This window comes from Otolemur garnettii, unplaced genomic scaffold (assembly GCF_000181295.1).
Source record: "Otolemur garnettii isolate 467f Iridium unplaced genomic scaffold, OtoGar3 scaffold00046, whole genome shotgun sequence".
Classification (NCBI taxonomy): domain Eukaryota; kingdom Metazoa; phylum Chordata; class Mammalia; order Primates; family Galagidae; genus Otolemur; species Otolemur garnettii.
This window is the reverse complement of record NW_003852441.1, coordinates 10,624,999-10,646,804: the sequence shown is the minus strand read 5'-3', so window position 1 is coordinate 10,646,804 and position 21,806 is coordinate 10,624,999. Positions and strand designations below refer to the sequence as shown.

Genomic DNA, 21,806 nt, shown 5'->3' with positions numbered 1-21,806 from the left:
TGTCCTGTTAATTATTGATTTTCCCAAAAGTTTTTTTTTTTTTTTTTTTTTTTGATAGAGACAGAGTCTCTATCACCTTCAGTAGAGTACGTCACGGCTCACAGAAACCTCAAACTCTTGGGCTTAAGTGATTCTCCTGCCTCAGCCTCCCAAGTAGCTGGGACTACAGGTACCTGCCACAACAGCTGGCTGTTTTTGGTTGCCAGTTGTCATTGTTGTTTGGCTGGTCCAGGCTGGGATGAAACCTGCCAGCCTCCGTGTATGTGGCTGGCACCCTACTCGCTGAGCTTCGGGCACCAAACCCAAATAGGATGATTTTTAAGAACATGAAGAGGGTACAAGTGATTCTTTCTAAAAGTAGAGTATAAATGTCTTAACACCATAACTAAGAAAATGACACGAAGGCTATGTTAACCAGTTTCATGAAAATATTTCAAATTGTATATGAAAACACCACACTGTACCCCATGATTGCATTAATGTATGAAGCTATGATTTAATTAAAAAAAAAGAACATGAAGAATGCTACAGAGGGAATAAGAGACAAACTAAAGGAAAAGTTAGACGGAAAAGCCTCCTGAAAGATGGGCAAGATCTACCAAGTGAGGAGTGTTCAGGCACACAGAAAGGCAAACGCAAAGACCCCAAAGCAGAAGAGACCTTGGTACGTATTCTAGGAACTGAGGGCCAGTTGCTAGGATTTGGTATAAATAAAGATCAAGGCAGAGAGTGGCAGGAGACCCTGATGACACAGGAAAAGGGTGAATGCCATGACCCTGGAGGTCAGATAAAGAATTTGGATTTTTTACAATTTCCTAATAGCTATGAGTGGTTTCTCTGTTTTGTTCTTTAATCAAAATAGTGTTTGAGTGCTAATCATAAGATTGGCTATTAGTTTCAAACAGATAATTTTATTTTTAAAGATGGGGTCTCAGTCTGTCGCCCAGGCTAGAGTGCAAAGGGGCCACAATAGCTCGCTGTAACCTTGAATTCCTGGGCTCAAGCAATCCTACTGTCACAGCCTCTCAAGTAGCTGGGATTACACGCACATGCCACCATACCCAGCTAATTTTTCTTTTTCCTATTTGTTGTAGAGATGAGCCTTACTATGTTCCCCAGGCTGGTCTCAAACTCCTGGCTTCAACAGATCCTTCCAGCCCAACTTCCCGAATAGCTGGGATTGCAGGTGTGAGCTACTGTGCCTGGCACAAACAGATCATTTTTTTATCCTAAGCAATGAGCCTCTCATTTAGACTGATGATGACTTGTCTCAAATATAGCTGTGATCATCACTTTTCAACCTGGTTTCCCAGTTAACCCCTCTCACTGGAAAATGCTTCAATGTAACCTTAAAACATTTCTTCTATGCTTGTCACACTTACTCAGCCATACTTCAACAATTACAAATGAACTCTGCTATAGTCCCCATTTCAGGTCTAAGATAACGTTGCTATAGAGATACTGCTTCAAAGATAGATATATTCCAAAATCTCACTACCGAGCTCCCAAGAGGGTAGATTATAGGTCTTATATTCTCCATAGAAAAATGGGAATAGCTCCTAATGCATAGGCTTGTTGAAGAAAAAATACAGTCCAACTGAAGCACGTAATTAGTGTTCAACAGATATTACCCATTACTTAGGTTACTTTATAATCTATAAAGCAGAATCTATAATGTTAGTTTAGTAGCTAAGAAGTGGGGCTACTGAGTCAAAACGACCTGATTCAAATCCTTTTACCACTAGCTACAGGCAAGTTCCTTAGTTCTCTGAGGCTCAGTTTACATTTGTTTAAAATGAGACCAAGTCGTATCATAGGACTGAGGTAATGCATGTAAAGAGCCTAATATCGTGTGTGGCCAGAAGGCTCTTGATAAAGAATAGCAGTGGTATCAATAACTATGATGACAATGATGAAGATTTTTTTCTTTCTTTTTTTTTTTTTTTTTGGAGACAGAGCCTCAAGCTGTCGCCCTGGGTATAGTGCCCTGGCATCACAGCTCCCAGCAACCTCCAACTCCCGGGCTTAAGCAATTCTCTTGCCCCAGACTCCCAAGTAGCCGGGACTACAGGTACCAGCCACAACACCTAGCTGTTTTTGGTTGTAGTTGTCATTGTTGTTTGGCAGGCCCAGGCTGGTTTCGAACCCACCAGCTCTGGTGTATGTGGCTGGCACCTCAGCCACTTGAGCCACAAGTGCTGATCCAATGATGAAGATATTAATGGAAGTTTAAGAAAACCTCTGATTTTAATATGAAGGAGGTGGCAGGATCAAAGGAATATAATTTTTGGAAAAAGAGAATAAACAAAAAACAAAACTATGATAAATGGTATATCTGTACCAGATGAAAGGAGTGGAAATAAAAGTAGATTGGACAAAAGTAAAGAGTAAGAGAACCAAAAAGAAAGCCCACAGACTTCTCTGCAGGAAAATTAGTTAGGGCTCGGTGCCCTGTAGTTCAGCAGTTAGGGCACTGGCCATATACACCAGAGCTGACAGGTTCGAACCCAGCACGGACCTGCTAAACAACAATGACAACTACAACCAAAAAATAGCCTGGCATTGTGGCTGGCACCTGTAGTCCCAGCTACTTGGGAGGCTGAGGCAAGAGAATCGCTTAAGCCCAAGAGTTTGAGGTTGCTGTGAGCTGTGACACCACAGCACTCTACCCAGGGCAACATAGTAAGACTCTGTCTCAAAAAAAAAAAAAAAAACAAAGAAAATTAGTTAACATTCCCAGAACAGAGAATAGGCCAAGACCTCAGATAGTGAGGAGGACAAAGGGACTCTGACCTCATTTTTAATAACACAACAAGATGCCACGACGAAGTTTTCTACTATAAAGAGATGGTTGTTTCCTGCTGGTCTAAGACAAGACCACAGTTAAAGTGTAAGGCTGCGGCCCCATCATCATGTTCTTTTGGGGGAGAAAGTCTTCACAGAGTGGTAGAAATACAAAATTAACAAAAACAAAGCAAGAAGCACGGGAGTTTCTAACCTAAAGGTATTTGTGTTTTATAGAAAGGTTGATAGGTTTCACTGGCTTCCCAAAGTGTACAATCAAGAGAAGAATCGACAAAAACTAGCAGTGTAAATAACAGTGAAGCAGATCATTAATATGTGACCAAATCTAGGATCTTTCTCTGAATTTCTTCCAGGCCATAGGAATTTCCCCAGTGAGACATCCCCTTTTCAAATCTTTGTTGGTACAAATATTTCAATCTCTCTGGATATTCTGTAAGACTGAATTCAGTCTAACTTCAAAACATCCTTTGCCTGAGGTTCATGTTCTACATAACTTCATGTTGAGAAACACCACATACATAATAACCTCCTATATTATCTGTATCTATGTAACATACACGAATAGCATTAGTAGATGATTTCCCATAATTTTAAAACTCTATTCCTTTAGAAAGTAGCTTAGTAGGAAGAGCAGAGATTCTGTGATCAAGACTTGGGTTCAAGTCTTACCTATCACATTAACAATGTGATAGGTGTTGGACAATGTGGAAGTAAATGGAGATAACAGGGGTACTGCAAATGGAGGTAACATTTGCAAAGATGTTAGTTCCCTTTCCTTGCATATTTGTCTAGAACATTTCAAACTTATATTTACAAGCTGACCTGCATGCTTTTTCTTCTATAACATAGTTATCATTAAAAGTGTGACACAGGCGATGCCTGTAGCTCAGTGGGTAGAGCACTTGCCACATACACCGAGGCTGGCAGGTTCAAATCCACCCAGGCCAGCTAAAGCAATAATGACAACTGCAACAAAAAAATAGCCAGATGTTGTGGTGGGCACCTGTAGTCCCAGCTACTTGGGAGGCTGAGGTAAGGGAATCACTTAAGCCCAAGAGTTTGAGGTTGCTGAGAGTTATGACGCCACAGCACTCTACCGAGGGTAACATAGTGAGATTCTGTCTCAAAAAAAAAAAAAAAACATGTGACACAGCTCCAGCAATCTAATAATTCCCGAAATGTTATGACTTGAGGACATCTAAAGCAAAGTCATCAGAAAAGCACTTGGGGGTCTAGAGAGGCTAACAGCCGGATCTAGGGTCAGAGCTGAAACAAGATCATCAGAGTTCCTACTGACCCCACAATGGTTTTTCAACTACACCACTGTTGCCGTAGCTATTTAAGTCAACTCTATCAATTTTGATTATCTTTAAACTTTTAGGACAGAACAGAGGCTTCAGTGGTCAACTGAGCACATCTAAGAGGGCTTCCCAGAGCACAGTGTGTGGGCACTGTCATGGTGGGTATGCTGAAGGAGACTATTGGCCTCGTGGGATTGGCTTTCCACACGAGGGGCTAAGAATATAGTACACTAAGATTCCCGATGTTCTTGAGCAAATCCCTAAAAACGCAGCGTATGGAAAGTATACAGAACAGATTACAAATGAGAAGCTGACTATGGTTAAAGAGGAACCAGATGTTAAAAAATCAGAAGACCAACTTCAGGTGGTCAAATAGAAGAGGAGATACTTCAAGCTGAAAATGAACTAAGTCGGGCAAGAAAAATGATGCAATGGAAACCATGGGAACCATTAGTGGAAGAGCCTTCCGCCAGTGTGGGGAAATGGCCAATATAATCATCATTAAATGACTTTGGTGGGTTGATGGGAAATCGATGTAATTAAATGTTCTATTATATTAAAAATGTGTCTAAATTATCAACATTATCAAACTCATGCAGAAAATATTTAAGAGACTGGTTAAAATTAGTCATTATGGTAATGGAGTCTCATGAATCAGTTTTTGATCTGTACAGCAGTCACAAAGATAGATGGTATTTCTTTGAACACAGAGGTTGTGAGAAGATTTGAAAATTAATTAGAAAAATTCCTACAGGTCTTCAGTGCAGAGGACATAATTGAAAAGTAAAGTATCTTAATATCATTAGGATATCATTTACTTTTTAAAAATATCCTGACGAACAGAAAAGGCACTTAATTATTATTGTCTAAACAAATTTATAGGCCAGTGTTTAAAGTAAAGTAGTAAGTGAATATTTTCAAATGTGATAAAATAGCAGAAGTAGCTGGTGATAAAATCTGAAATTGTGGTTAACCTCCTTGGTTATAATCTTATGTATATAAAGTAAAATTAATATATAATTATATATTGATTAGCAAGTCCATAATAAATGTCATTTTATTTTAGTCTTAAAAAAAAAAAAGAACCCTTCAGAGTATGCTACTTCTAGCAGGAATCAACTGGTCTCAACCTAGCCAGGTCTGCCTTCACCACTTAATGTAGTATTTGTATATGACAGATAAAATTCTTTTACAAAAAAAAATTTGTTGATACATCTTGATACAGAAAGCCATTGTCAAACAACCACTGTTCTCCAACAATGGTTGAAAATGCTTTTACATAAGAAGAAAAAAACTTGAGTTGATCAGCTTGTCTAAAACAGGCAGAGTTAGAAAATGCAAACAGAGTTTCTCTCAAAAGGGAGTTTAAGAGAAGAGAATAATCTCCTCATCAGGGGTGACTCTTTTGTAAATTTTAATTCTAAGAAGAAAAGTCACCATGAGGACTGGACCCTTCACAAGATCTCACTTTCGGTTACTCTGCCCTCTCCTTACCCAGGACACACGGGAGCATCTTTGCCACACTCTACAATACTAGCACACTGGGATAAAACACCAGGGAGAGGGCTTGCGGCGGCAGCTCATGGGGCCTGGCATGAGTCTGTAGAAACAGTGGCTAGCTGAGGATTGTGGGTAGATGAGCCAGGGTATACACGGGACACGCATCCTTTTAAGGGGAAAGTAAATTAGAGGGCAAGTGACTAAAAAAGTGACCTAAAGGAAGAAGCTAAGGCAAAATTAACAGAGAGTTTATCTGGGCCAAGGCTAAGGACAACTGCCTAGATCACACTTGGAAATCACCTTGGAGAGTACTCCAGGTACCTTTTGTTATGAGGAGCTTTTTAAAAGCAAAAAGGAACAAGCAATGGTCTGATACAAAGTTGTGACAGGAATTCTCAGTGGCTTACGAAGACAACACTAAGACAACACTAGTGACCGGCTATTCACTGTTGAGCTAGATAGAGTGAGTAGCATTTTATGGCTACTATGGCCTCAGTTGGTGTAGAGCCTGCATAGCCAGTGGCTTTAAAAGGAATTTATTTAGCCCCAGCAGGGAGTGAGACGTGACTGCTATTTCACTCCAGTGTCTCTCTGGGCCTGATAATTTAAAGGGGCTTGCATTCCTCCAATAAAAAGTTTCTTTTCTTTTCCAAAGCTTAAGGAGAATCTATCAAAGTACTTACATATTGATTTAGGGGGAAAACTCATGTCATTTTTAATCATATTTTCTCTTTATGATACTGGGTAAACATAACTACTTAATATAAAATAACTACTATGTAGAGTTGAATAAATTGTTATTCTCACACTTAATTAGCTTGGTTATGTATTAAGAAGGCCCAAGCTACACAAATGAAGTACTTCGAAGGACCTTCAAAGGTAACATGTACCACAAAACATACCATATTTTCTTAAGTCTAGAATACACTGTTTTACCTTTCATACTTCTCAGGTCACAATATAACCTTATAACAGATATAAACATGAACAGCTGTCATCAAATGTCACAATTAGTGGTATCTAAAAATTAAGAAAATACAGCAAGTTTCTGGGGCGATGGTATTGTTCTCTACATCTTGATAGGGACTGAGGTTACACAAGTGACTAAGCAAATGAATACTTGAGATTTGCGCATTTCATTATAAGTAAATTTTGCTTCAAAAAAAGGAAAAATACTGAAATTTAGTTGATCCTATACACTGAAGTAGTTAAGGGAAGTATACTGATGTCTATAAGTCAACTTGAAATATATCAAATAAAGGGATTAGTAGCTCATTGAAGTGGCATGAAAATTACTTCTTTTTTTTAATTTTATAGACAGAGTCTCACTATGTGACCCTGAGTGCTGTGGCATCACAGCTCACAGCAACCTCCAACTCTTGGGCTTAAGTAATTCTCTTGCCTCCGCCTCCCAAGTAGCTGGAACTACAGACACCTGCCACAACACCTGGCTATTTTTTTTGCTGCAGTTGTCATTGTTGTTTAGGTGGCCTGGGATGGGTTTGAACTCATCACCCTCAGTGTATGTGGCTGGTGCCGTAACCACTGTGCTACAGGTGCCAAGCCGGCATGAAAATTACTTTAAATGGAAAACATCTAAAATTAACATTTTGGCTCAGTGCCTATAGCTCAGTGGCTAGGGCACTGGCTAAATACACCAGGGCTGGTGGGTTTGAACCCAGCGTGGGCCTGCCAAACAACAATAACAACTACAACAAAAAAATAGCCAGACGGTGTGGCAGGTGCCTATAGTCCCAGCTACTTGGGAGGCTGAGGCAAGAGAATTGCTTAAGCCCAAGAGTTAGAGGTTGCTGTGAGCTCTGAGGCTACGACACTCTACCGAAGGAGACATAGTGAGACTCTGTCTCTAAATAAATAAATAAATAATAAATAAAATTAATAGCCACAGAAAGAAATAATTAACTAACCTCTCATATATAGAGCTGCCATTGATTTCTTGGTTGGGAAAAAATTGACCCTGAACCCTGAGAAGTATGAGCTCAGCTGCCATTTGCATCAAAAAGTCCAACAAAACCCTCCACACTTGGCCAAGGAAGCCCTAAACTCTAAGAGCACCTTTTGTTAGGGTTAGTACATAAACCTTTTTGATTTCTAGTATTTTAGCAAGTTACTCATCACTGAGTGTGCTTGTGTAAATAAACCTTATCTTTTCTCCTGTTGATCAATCATCTATTGCCAATTAATTTGGAGGCCTCAACCACTGGACCCAAGTTAGAAAACAGTTTCCTCCCAACACAAATAATAAAATTGACTGATGGATTGATAGAGGGATGAACAGACTACAGGTCCCACAGCTATGACTAAGCAAGCAGAATAAGTTATTAATGGTAAATACATGGCATTCATGGCGATCTTCTGTCATCTTTGCTTTATGACTGAAAAGACTCGTAACAACTGTGTTGGAAAAAGCTAACAATTAAAAAAGAGTGGAAGAAAAGAAAACATGGTATCTGATGGCTGCTACTTCGTGTTCAAGAAGAGATGAGCCAGCTGTTGGAAGACTTACCTCATAAAACTAAGCCTAATAATCCATGACAAACTTTAGTCCAAAATTGTTGCTCACTGACCTTTCATTCTGTGTTAAACAGTAATCATTCCTTTCCTAAGTGACTCCTGCTTTCAGACATTTCCAAAAGTCCCCATCAAACCACCCAATCTAAGAGGAGGACAGGTACAAGTCCTCTATCTTTTGTTGGACTGAATTTTGTTCCACTCCAACACCCTCATGGTGGATCAAGTATAGTAATGGCCCCGACTGTTTCATGTCTCATTTAGAGGTGTTTCCCACTGATTCTGGTCTTGGTTATGTATTTTACTTGGGAAAGGTATATGGAAAAATATGACGCATGCAGAAACTTGAACAATGGTTATACACTGGACTATGCCTCTTGCTGCTCTTGGAATCCTGCCACCTCATTAAAGGCCAGGGATAGTCTGCTGGAGAACAGGACACATGAAGAAGAAACCAAGGCACCCAACCACCAGCTGATGCAGTTCTCTGCAGACGCAGGCGTGAGCACCCAATAGGACCCCTGAGCCTCTCCAGCCCAGGTCAGCAGAAGTGCCCAGCTGAGCACAACCCAATTGCTAGGAAATGTGTAGAACCATGCTATTTGAGCCACTAAGCTTCATGGTGGTTTGTAGTTTAGGAAAAGTTAATTTATGTAACTCCTCAAAGTTAAACAATCCTAGAAGAAAATTCATACAACAAAGCAGACTAACTCCCCACTCCTCAAACTCCTATTCTGCCACTCCTCCCCCTTAGTAGATACCAAATCTTCTACTTCACAGAAAAAAGAAGCCATTAGATTAGAACTTTCTTAATTCCCGGCTCCCCGCCCCTACTTACCCTGCACTGGTACTCTACTGCCTCCTGGGTTACTGCAGAACCACTGCACCCCTCACCCAGAGCCCCACTGTGCCCTGCATCTCATCACCCTCCTTGCTCTCTCAGTTCTCCTTCCTTCTTGCCCCCATCTTCACCACTCCCAAAATACTGTCTCCTCTCATCAGTATTTAATCTTGCCTAACGAAAAACACACCCCAGAACAACAAAACTCCTCTCTCAATCTCTTATCACTACTCAATCACTGCTCTTTTCAGTCCCTCAAAGTAGTGGGACTGCACTTGGTTTTTTGGTTTGTTTTGTTCTTTTAAACCTTTTCATTGTCCCTTCATTCCTCAACTGCCATCTGGCTTCTACCTCCTGGCCACCTCCCAGTCTGCCCAGTCAGCGTCCACACCTCCGTTGTGGCGTACCTCACTCAACTCACGGGAGCCTGAGCCGCGGATCGCTCTCTTCCTGGAATGCCTCTGCCCTCAGCTGCTGCGCACACGCTCCCTTGCCTCCTCGCCATGCCTCTATGCCAGATCCTCCATGCATCTTTGCAGCTCTTCCTCCTCTTTCTGACGCTCAGGATTCCACACAGCTGCCTTCTCTCAGCACATTCTTCTAAGGCAATCTCACTCACCCAGCATGGCTTCCATCACCCTCTCCTGCTGACTCTTCAGATCTTCATTTCTACAGCAGATCTCTCTCCTGAGCTCCACACCCACATACCTTCCAGCCTTACGGATAGTGCCACTCACATGGGCCACACGCACCTCACAGGCAATGGGTCCCAAAACAAACTCCTAATCTTCCAGTGCAAAATCTGCCATCCCTCCATGTTCCCATCTCAGGAGATGTCCTGATTTCATCAATAGTGTCTTCTCTCTTAGCTCCCGTTTCTTGGGCATGTAAATAAAACGCCAAGTCCCAGTAAGTCTGCCTTCTAAACTGAACACCACTTAAACTCAACCACTTCTCCACCAAACTCACCACAGTCTTTTGCCTAGATACGGGAATAGCCTCCTACGTGGTTTCCTGTTTCAGCTCTTCATACTGCAGGCAAAGTGATCTTTCTAATGCGCAAATCTAATCCTGTCCTGTCATGGATATTGAATCTTCAGTACCTAGCACACAGTACACTAGACACACAATAATCAATAAGTGTTTAATGAGTAAATAGAATAAATTACTGAAATATCCAGCAGGCCTATATTAAATTGGACATACAAACTAAAGACATAAGTTTCGCAGATAAACATCATAAAATGTACAAAAAGCCCAGTTTGACAACTGAACAGTAACACCAAATTTAAGCAATTTATATGATCTTAGTCTTAAAGCAACTGACAAGGTTTACATCAAACTCTTAAAAATTACTGCTCTACTTTCCCCCTCCCCCCATTCAAATAAGCAATTGCTCTATTTTCCAACACAATCAAAAGTAAGTCTGAACATTCAACATCTACTTACGTGCATAGAATTGACTGGTCCTCACGATCTATAAAACAGAACGAAACAAACAAAAAAAGAAAGTGACCATTTGCCTGGTTTTAAAATATTTGATATAACAAACGTAGCCTACACAATATTAATAACTCTACTCCTCTCAAGGCAAGTTAATTCCTCTCCAATCATATTATTATATCTAGTCCTAACAAGTTCACTCATTCTCTTTAATTATTACGCCAGATTCTCTGGAATTAAGTAGCAACAACTAAGGCTTACTTTCCATATCTTTTGCCTAGATGACTTTATAAGCCTAATCAATCTTGACTCTCAAACCCTACAGCCTGTCAAATTCAACAGGGAAGTTTTATTAAATGTATTTCCTAGAGCTCCATCCTCACTAAAGCATTCAACTTGAAAAGATAGGGGTCAAAAGTCTCTCTTTAACTAAGCTCACCTAGATTTGTGTGCCTGAAACTACTGACTTTCAGGATAGCTTCAAGAATATCCCCAACCAGAGAGTAATAACTTTATTTTTAAAAAATGAGAAAGAGAAGGAAGGGAGAGGAGGAGAAAGAAGATGTGATAGCTTGGTCACACCTGAGGGAATGACTTCTAGGTAGAATATGAGATTCATCTATGGTAACAAAGACAATCTGGAAGAATAATTAGAAACCAGGCTGTGAGGAAAAGCTGGGCCAAATAACAAAAATTCACTGAGGATAATGGTCTCCAGTTCCACCCAAGTTGCTGCACAAGATATTATTTCACTCCTTTTTATGGCTGAGTAGTACTCCATGGTATGCATGTATACAGTGGAACCTCTGTAAGTTGACCACCCTAGGGACTATAACAAACTGGTCAACATACAGAGGTGGTCAACACAAGTAACTAGGCCTACTGTACTGATATGACATGTGGTGCATGTCCAGTCTATGGAAATTAGATGTCCTTAAAGAGGTGGTCAATGTAGGGAGGTGATCAACTATGGAGGGTCTACTATATCTGATTGCACAACAAAGTGACTATAGTCAGTATGCTCATACTGCTTATTACGTGAGCACACTCATTATAGTCAGGGTACACTTTAAAACCACTAAAAGAATAGAATTGGAATGTTCCTAATACAAAGAAATGTTAAATGCTTGAGGTAATGGATACCCTGATTATCCTGATCTCTTTAATTCATGTTGTATGCCTATATCAAAATGTCACATATACCCTATAAAGGTATACAACTATTATGTACCCATAATAATTAATAAAAATTAAAGTTTTTTTAAAAAACATAAAATGCTTAGTTAGACTAAGGTATATGATACACAAGTACAAATCAAACAAAATATTGCAAGATCTGTATACTGAAAACTACAAAATACTAACAAAAAAAAAAATCAAAGACCTATATGGAGAGACAAACTTCATTCACAGATGGAAGACTCAATGTTGTATACAATTGATCCACAGGTTCAATACTATGTAGTCAAAATCTCAGCAGATTACTTTTGTAGAAATTGACAAACTAATTTCATATATATATATAGAGAGAGAGAAACACAAAGGAACTGATTTTACATATATATATATGAAACTGATTTCATATATATGTGTGTATACATATATATATATATATAAAGAGAGAGAGAGAAACACAAAGGAACTAAAATAGACTAAATTTTTAAAAAGAACAATAGTGGAGAACTCATACTACCTGATTTCAAGGTTTACTATAAAGCTATTGTAATCAAGCTACTGGCAAAAAGACAGACATAAAAAATCAAAGGCACAGAAAATTCTGGAATAGATAGATCTTTGTTGACTTTCAACAAAGGTACAAAAGCAATTCAATGGAAAAATAAGTAGCCTTTCAACAAAGGGCGTTAGAAGAATCGAATATCCACACACAAAAAAGATGAACCTTAATCTATATTTTGTACAAAAAATTAACCCAAGATAGGTCACAAGCTGAGAGAAAAAAATTGCAAAACCACTTATCCAATAAAGGACTTACTTGTATCTGGAGAGGGCAAAGAACTCTTAAAACTGAATAATAAGTAAACAAGTTATCCAATTTTTAAAAAATGGTAAAAAGATTTGGACACGTCACCAAAGATACACAGGGGCTAAAAAACACATCAAGAGTGGGTAAGGCACTGGCCACATACACCAAGGCTGGTGGGTCGAACCCAGCCCAGGCCAGGGCAGCTAAAACAATGACAACTGCAACAAGAAAAAAAATAGCTGGGCATTGTGGTGGGCGCCTGTAGTCCCAGCTACTTGGGAGGCTGACGCAAGAGGATGGCTTGAAACCAAAAGTTTGAGGTTGCTGTGACCTGTGATGCCATAGCCCTCTACTCAGGGCCACAGCTTGAGATTCTGTCTCAAAAAAAAAGAGAGAGACGTACTAGGGAAATGCAATTCAAAATTACAATGAGTTACCACTGCTCACCTATTAGAAAGGATACCATGTAAAGAATAACAATAATACCAAGTGCTGACAAGGACATGGAACAAGTGGAATTCATCCATTGCTGGTGGAAACACAAAATGCCATAGCCACCTTGGACAACAGTTTGGTCATTTCTTACAAAGTGAAACATGCATCTACCATGTGACCCAGCAATTCTACTCCTAGGGATGGACTCAAGTGAAATGAAAACTTAATATTCAAAAGCATCCCTTGGTATCCATGGAGAATCAGTTTTAGGACACCTTCTCACCCTTGGATACCACAATCTATGCACGCTCCAGTTCCTTATATAAAATGGTATAATATATATCCTACATCCTTTAACTCATATTTACTTAAAATACCTAATACAATGTAAATGCTATGTAAATTGTTGTTATGCTACATTGTTCAGAAAATAAGAAAATACTGTATATGTTTAGTACAGCAGCACCATCCATTTTTCTCCCTGAACATTTTTGAGCCACAGTTGGCTGAATCTGCAGATGTGAGACCCAGAGATACAGAGGAAAGACTGTACAACACCTGAATTACCTCACACTGGAAACATTCTAGAGGTCATTCAAAAGGTGAATGAATAAATAAATCATGGAACATGCATACAGTGGAACAGTACCCACCACAAATAGAGCAAGCTTTACTGGTTAATGAATCTCAAAACGCATTATGCTAAGAAAGAAGCCACATTCACAAGGCCAAATTGGGGGTGATCATATGACACTCCTGAAATGGTGACACCATAGTGCTTATTCCTAGCATTTATTTATTTTTAGCTATAGTAAGAGATAGTTGACGTTCATAAGAAAGTTACTGATTTTTGTACATTTATTTATTTTCGGATGAAATGTTTAGGTCACACTGTTTTCATTTCTTTCTTTCTTTTCTTTTCTTTTTTTTTTTTTTTTTTGAGACAGAGCCTCCCTTTTACACCCCTCGGTAGAGTGCTGTAGTGTCACAGCTCACAGTGCAATTCTCTTGCCTCAGCATCCCAAGTGGCTGGGACTACAGGCGCCCGCCACAACGCCCAGCTATTTTTTGGTTGTAGCCATCATTGTTGTTTGGGGGCCCTGGGCTGAACTCAAACCTGGCAGCTCAGGTGTATGTGGCTGGTGCCTTAGCCATTTCAGCCCACCGGCACCTCGCCTGCTTTCATTTATAAGGTAAAGTTCAAGTTGTAGTTGACAACTTCACCCAGGGGGTATGCTGAACACTGATTTTTGTACATTTTTTAACAAATCACCCTATGAAATCATCATTTGACCCTACATAATCTTTTTACTGTGTATGCCCTCACCCTCCCATTTAGTTTTCTCCATAGCACTTAGCAGTACTCAAGATTTTCTATTTACTTACCACCTCAATGATAGAACCGTTCCCTAACAGTGTCACCAGAAGGGTTTTACTTCCTTCCAGTGACGTTTCCTGCTGCCTGTATTTTCACATCAGAAGATTCAATACATAGATTCAAGACAACTGTAATTTATTATAAAACGTTCCTTTTCCTGACATAAAATAATGCTCTTTGCCCCTGTTTTTGCTTTAAAGTCTGCTTTAGGCAGCAGTGGCTTTAGACTGAGCCTCTTTTTTTGTGGGCACTTGGCTCAGGTACCTGCTGCCCACCCTTGTACTTTTCATTTATTATTTTCCTACTTCGAGATGTCTTTCTTACAAATAGTACATGCCTGTATTAGGCTCTCTCTTCTTTGTAGGGGTATGAAAAGAATTTATAACTAAAAAGCATTTATTGTTATAACTACCATTTTGGTATTACATGTTTTCTGACTTTATTTTTATTTTTTTTGAGACAGAGTCTCACTCTGTTGCCTCAGGATAGAGTGCGTGGCATTGTAGCTCACAGAAACCTCAAACTCCTGAGCTCAAGTGATCCTCTTGCCTCAACCTCTGGTGTAGTTGGGTTATAGGTTTATAGTTCCTGGCTAATTTTTCTATTTTTGTAGAGACGGGGTCTTACTCTTGCTTGGTTGGGGGCCTCGAACTCCTGAGCTCAGGCAATCCTCTCACCTAACCCTCCCATAGTGCTAGGGTTACAGGTGTAAGCCACCACGCCCACCCTTGTTTTCTGACTTTTAAAAGCCCTTCTTGATGTTTCTTTTGTAGGATGGCTTGTTTTCCTTGCTTTTATTTCTGCTAATATAGAAAACTTACATCCAGTTTCAAAAATTTTCTTTCTTTTCTTTTTTTTTTTTTTTTGAGACAGAGCCTCAAGCTGTCAGCATCACAGCTCACAGCAACCTCCAACTCCTGGGCTTAAGCAATTCTCCTGCCTCCGCCTCCCAAGTAGCTGGGACTACAATCGCCCACCACAACGCCCCGCTATTTTTTGGTTGCAGCCGTCATTGTTGTTTGGCAGGCCTGGTCTAGTTTCGAACCCGCCAGCTCCGGTGTATGTGGCTGGAGCCTTAGCCACTTGAGCCACAGGTGCTGAGCCCAGTTTCAAAAATTTTCAAAACCATCATTCAACCTACATTTGCAAAGTTCACATTTTGATGTATATCAATCTTATTTTTTTAAATGCTTTAGTATTAAAACAAAAGGATGGATAGTGTGTGTACCTACTGGACCCAGGAGATCATGCAGTAAGCCAGATGTTTCTTTCAAGGTGGCTGCTTTTTGTTTCACTGTCTGATAAACCACCCCAATCAAACACTTATTGATCTAATCATTGATTATTTCCTGTGTACCTCGGGAAGTTTCCAGGGACATCCTCTACTCAAAATAGCAGCAGATGAGATCCATAAACTAAATACAACCAAGGAAAAGAAGCAACAGGAATTCCTAGGGTGTGGGCAAAGGTAAACCTAAAGAAACAGGCACAGATGAGGGGACAGAGCTCCAGGACACGTGTCTCCAGGGGGAAAGACCCTCCTAAGTCACTTGAAGTACTTCTATCTACTGACAGGGGACTTGGAATTCTGTCAAATTAATGTAAGTAATTGTAAAACTATCCTGGAGTCCAAATGGAAAAATTACTAACCCTGGGGAAAACAGAAGTTACATAAGAAAGGAAATGTGATCATAAGACAAATAATTTAAATATTAAATACTAAAATGCCAAAAAAAAAAAGAAAGTTGATTTAACTTCTACTAGTAATATGAGGGGAAAATTTAGGCGGCTTAAAAACTCACAGCTACCAGACAGCCACAGGGGGAGTAGTTCAAAGGTGACCACAGTGATATTCAGCAGTGAGGTAGATGAGTTCACGAACTTAACTGTTTGGCCTTATAAGTATTATTTGTCTCTCTTAGATGACTACATTACACTAGTCTATCTTTTTTTTTGGAGACAGAGCCTCAAGCTGTCCCCCTGGGTAGAGTGCCATGGCATTATAGCTCACAGCAACCTCCAACTCCTGGGCTCAAGCAAGTCTCCTGCTTCAGCCTCCCAAGTAGCTGGGACCACAGGCGCCTGCCACAAAGCCTGGCTATTTTTTGGTTGCAGCCGTCATTGTTGTTTTGGCAGGTCCGGGCTGGGGATTCGAACCTGCCACCTTAGGTGTACGTGGCTGGCGCCTTAGCCGGTTGAGCTATAGGCGCCGAGCCACACTAGTCTATCTTAAACCTGGAATCCAGTGCTTCTTAACCTTCCTAATGCCACGACCCTTTAATACAGTTCCTCATGTTCTGGTAACCCTCAACCATAAAATTATTTTCGTTGCTACTTCATAACTGCAATTTTGCTGCTATTATGAAGCATAATATAAATATCTGATATGCAGGATGTATTTTCATTGTTACAAAGTGGTCACAACCCACAGGTTGAGAACCGCTGCTCTAATCTCTCCTCTCCACTGAAATCTTATTTTGTAGCTCCTTAAGAAAACAAGCATTCTTACAAGCTCCTTCCAACAGCCATATCTGCCCACCTACCTACAATGAGGTTGTCTGAAAAATCTGGTTGCGAAAGAAATCCTTATTTAAAGTAATGGGGAAAATCTTTAGCAAATTTAATGCTAATATTAGAAGCTTATAAAAAGGGAGACAGAAGATACAGTTAGTCACAGCTCAGAATAATCAGAACTAAGATTCCTGAGAGGCTGAGAGGATGTGAAGGACATGAGAGGTGAAGGTCTTGGTAAGACTGGCCTTTGACAGGACTGGGCGTAAGAGGGAATGATTTGAAAATCTGTTCAGGAAGCTGGGGCAGTTTCTCTTTGGTAGCTCCTAATAGCTCTACAGAATGGGAAATAAGCCATCAGTTGGCGAGTAGAGGGACATGAGGAGTCTGCAGAGGTTTGTAAGAGTCAGTATGGAGTGTAGGATAATCATTTTGCTAGAGAAAGACCGGCTGGGCACAGTGACTTGTGGCTGTAATCCTAGCACTTTGGGAGGCTGAGGCCTGAGGATTATTTGAACCCAGGAGTTCAAGACCAGCCTGAGCAACACAGCAAGATCCCATCTCTTTAAAAAAAAAAAAAATAGCCAGGCATAGTGAAGCAAGTCTATAGTCCCAGCTACTCTGGAGGCTGAGACAGGAGGATCACTTGATCCCCAGAGTTGAACTATGATGACAATATTGCACTTCTGCCTGGGGTGGGCAGCAGCACAGAGACCCTGTCTCAAGGAAAAAAAAAAAAGATAAAGACACACAAAAAGATAAAGACCTTGATTCATCTAGTCATCCAGCATAAGAGTTTTGCCAAACAGGTATAACAAAAGAACAATTTGACAAGGGGTTTAGAATATGGACGGAGAACTGCTGAAATGATATGCCAAGAGAAATCTAAACTAGATAAGGAAGAAAGTAAAGGGGTTTCTGGTTAATATATAAAGGAAAAGTAAAACAACTAATGGACTAGAGATCCGCATGGAGGCAAAGAACACACCTGAGAGACTTCTTCATTGGACTACCAATATGGAAGGACAATGAAAAATCAGGTGATTCTAAAAGATGGCAAAGTCTGGAGCATCACTATACAAGTTGGTGCAATAAGTGAGAGAAAAAGGGGATTAAAGACCTAAAGATCAAGGTTTCTGATTGTTCACTGGAAACTATGAAGCACCACAGGGTGACGGCAGGGCTTGAGGCAGAGAGGAAACCATGTATCAGGGGCCAAGGCCACCAGGGAGTGAGGAAAGGTACCAAGAAGGGATGAGGATTAGACGAGGCACAGCTTTGAGAGATGGAGCAATCTTCACACAGATGCTCAACCCTCATATGGAGGAGAAAGCCAATTTCAGTTAAAGCCTGGAGGAAAAGAAAACACCTCATGAAGATACTGAAAATATGGGGAAGTGTGCACAGCCGAGAGCAGGAGGTACTTGAGGCAAAAATGAAAAAGGAGCATTATGGAAATGAAAACATGACTGGCAGACCAAGCAAAACAGAACAAAGAGATGCAATAGACTTCATCCTAAGACTTCAGGAAGATGGGAGAATCTGAGGTCTTAAATATTTATGGTGGCCTAAAAAAGGTGGCTCCTGCAGTTGTTGTTACAGGAAAGCTTTCCTTTCTACCCATCTAGGTCAACAGGGGTTGGAAGCAGTGCTGGTTGCCTGCTACTGAATGGAAGCCAGCCTGGGCTGTGTGCAGTCTTGGGTGACCTCAGACCACCACATAGAGGGCAGAGGCCTCGATGTTACTGCATTCAGTTTCTAACATGAAGAATTGACAAGTCTGACACTAGTGACTTCCCTTCCATTGAGATCATCTAATTTCACCCTATACAAGATTAGGTATATATCTCCTTTCACTATTCCTATCTAGCACTTTTCAGTCTGAAGACCTGAGTCTTTCTTCAGTTCAGGTGAAGTTTTTCAAAAATATCACTTCTTTCATGGAAACTCAGCATGTACATGTACAGTCCATGTTTCCTACTCTTCCTCTCATAAGTCCTAGCAGTTTCTTTCTTTCTTTCTTTCTTTTTTTTTTTTTTGATATAGAGTCTCACTTTGTGCCCTGGGTAGAGTAGAGTGTCATGACATCAGAGCTCAACAGCCCTCAAACTCTTGGGCTCAAGCAATCCTCTGGCCTCGGCCTCTTGAGTAGCTAGGACTACACGTGCCTGCCACAATGCTCGGCTAGTTTTTCCATTTTTAGTAGAGATGGGGTATCAATATTGCTCAGGCTGGTCTTGAACTCCTGAGCTCAAGCAATCCACCTGCTCCACTCTTTTTTTTTTTTTAAAGAGATGGGGGTCTCACTATATTGCCCAGGCTAGACTTGAATTCCTGAGCAAGAGATCCTCCCACTTTAGCACCCCAAGTAGCCATTGCTTCTTATTATTCTATATTCTAGTCTCCTAATCTACTGCTTTAGTGTCCAATTGTGTTAATTCTGACATCCCACGCTTTCACTGAGTCTGAGTTTTTGCAATCAAGTTTATGTTTAAGAATTCTCCTTCAACAAATATTTATTGAGCAACTACTATGTGCCAGGTACATTCTGCATTTTTATTGATACAGTATCCCCTAGAATCCAAACTAAAGAAAAAAAGAAAGCTCTCTTCTGTTTTTCTTGCATTAAAAAAATACTTTTCGACTTTTTTCTTTTTTACTGTGATCTTTTCTTTTTTTGCTGTGAGTGACCCTGGGTACAGTGCCATGACATCATAGCAACAGAGTGAGCCCTGGGGACAGTGCCATGGCATCATAGCTCACAGCAAACTCAAACTCTTCAGCTTAAGTGATGCTCCTGTCTTAGCCTCCTGAGTAGCTGGGACTACAGGCACTAGCCACAATGCCCAGCTAGTTTTTCTATTTTTAGTAGGGGTCTCATTCTTGCTCAGACTAGTCTTAAACTCCTGAGCTTGAGCGATGCACCCATGTTGGCCTCCCAGAGTGCTAGGATTATAGGCATGAGCCACTGACTGCATGTGGCCACTTTTTAAATTTTAATCAAGAAACTTGAAGATGCAGGCTGTGTGCCCCCCAAATTTGCATATGCAATGAAACTGCGAGGGATGATAAATACCATATTTTGCCATGTATAATGTGTACCCACATTTTTGGACCAAACTTTCAGGAAAAATTTTTTTTCATTTTAGTATTTTTAATTCATATTTTTATTTGTTCATATTTATATACTTTTTTTTTTACCATGTTTCCCCAAAAATAAGACCTACCCCAAAAATAAGCCCTAGCAGGATTTCTATTCATTTGTTAAATATAAGCCATACTCTAATAATAAGACCTAGTGATGCATTTCAGCATGGAGCGGTAAGCCTAGCATTTCAGCGCGGAGTGGGATACCTTTTATCTGCCACAGCTCCTTTCTCCGAGCCATTTGCACTTGCGCGGGTGCATGTGTGGTAACCGCGGTTGCAGGCATCCTATTGTGCACGTGTGAACAGCTAGGGGAAAGGAGTTCACGCATCACTAGCGCCAGCCCCACCAAGGTTGGCTCCCCATGCCAGGTTCCAGAAGATGACTTAACTATATTTGAATAAATGTAGATTGTTGTATTATTAATAAAAATAAGACATCCCCTGAAAATAAGCCCTAGTGTGCCTTCTTGAGAAAAAACAAATATAAGACAGTGTCTTATTTTCAGGGAAACATGGTATCATAAAGGAATTATGGCATTTATTTTTTAAACATGTTATGGTATAAGAATTATATTTTTAACATGAAAGCATAAATGAAATAATTAAAAACATTTATAAAGAGAAGAAATTAGTACCACTCATGTATGGTATGCACCCATATATTTCCCTCACAAAAGTATGCATTATACATGGCAAAAAACACAGTGCATTTGATGAAGACAAAGATAACTTTAAAACATCTTGACAGCTTAAATGAGTTGAATCTAAAAATTCAGGGGGGCTGTATGTTCTTAACTTCTCCACATGGTCTCCTCTCGAGCTATTGACCCCCCTCCCTGAGCTGTCTCCTCAGGTTTGGCCGTGAAGACCTAGACTGATCAGCTCTGCTCACTGGGATGGGCCGCACCAGCAAGGCGGTGGGTTACTGTCTGACCGCCCTGGCAGATGCTGCACCTGTGGGATTGTACAGTGCATCAGCAGACAGCTTACAGAATGGACTACAAAGACGAATAGGATTTTGCTATTTTATTTTTTGTATAAACTTTTAAATTTTTATGTATTCAAAACTATGAACTGATTTCTTTTGATTTTCTTATGGAAGTTTATTACTGTGGGTAAGAATGTGTCACATTGCCTGGTTTTCACTATTTTTTACTATTTATATTTTCTTGGTTAAGTTATTTAACTTCTTTTTGCCTTCGTTAAAATAAGGATAGCTATTCTATTTATTTTATAGGCTTGTCATGCCCTAAATAATATACACAAAGCATTTAGCCCAGTGCCTGGCATGTAATAATTTTCAATAAATGTTCGTTCTAGCATTCACAATGATTTTAATAATATGATAATGCTAGTAAGTCATATCTTCCTCATTCTATTTGGTTTTTTTGTTTTTTTTTTTTTGAGACAGAGTCTCACTATGTCACTCCTGGTAAGAGTACAGTGGCGTCACAGTTCATAGTAACCTCAAACTCTTGGGCTTAAGTGATTCTCTTACCTTAGCCTCCCAAGTAGCTGGGACTACAGGCACCCACCACAACTCCTGGCTATTTTTTGTTTTTGTTTGTTGTAGTTGTCATTGTTGTTTGGCAGGCCGGGGCCACGTTCGAACCCACCAGCCCAATGTATGTGGCTGGTGTATGTGGCCAGCGCCCTAACCACTGAGATACAGTCGCTTAGCCCCTCATTCTATTTGTTAAAGAGGAATTTTGACCAACAAAGCCATGGAGCACATAATTCCCCCTCACTCTGCATCCATACAGCTGATTTGGGATCTAGTAACAGGATATAACATTTCTTCGCGTTAACTTAAGATGACCAGATTTTAACACTGGTAAAGTGGGACACCATTGACGGAGGGGGGGGATGGGGTGGTGGTGGTGGTGGTGTTTCTTAATTAAAAATTTGGTCTGGCTCGGCGCCTATA

General features: G+C 40.2%; 1 protein-coding gene and 1 pseudogene across 2 annotated transcripts in view; one reads left to right on the top strand and one right to left on the bottom strand.

The window, feature by feature from the left end:
• The window catches only part of MYH10 (myosin heavy chain 10), a 164,844-nt gene that overhangs the window by 112,900 nt on the left and 30,138 nt on the right, over nucleotides 1-21,806 (bottom strand). For both annotated transcript variants that reach the window (XM_023513988.1, XM_003791102.2), the window contains exon 4: nucleotides 10,429-10,456. In XM_023513988.1, coding sequence (XP_023369756.1) covers nucleotides 10,429-10,456 — 28 coding nt within the window. The remainder of the gene's footprint in view (nucleotides 1-10,428; nucleotides 10,457-21,806) is intronic.
• LOC100952935 lies at nucleotides 4,262-4,601 on the top strand (annotated as a pseudogene).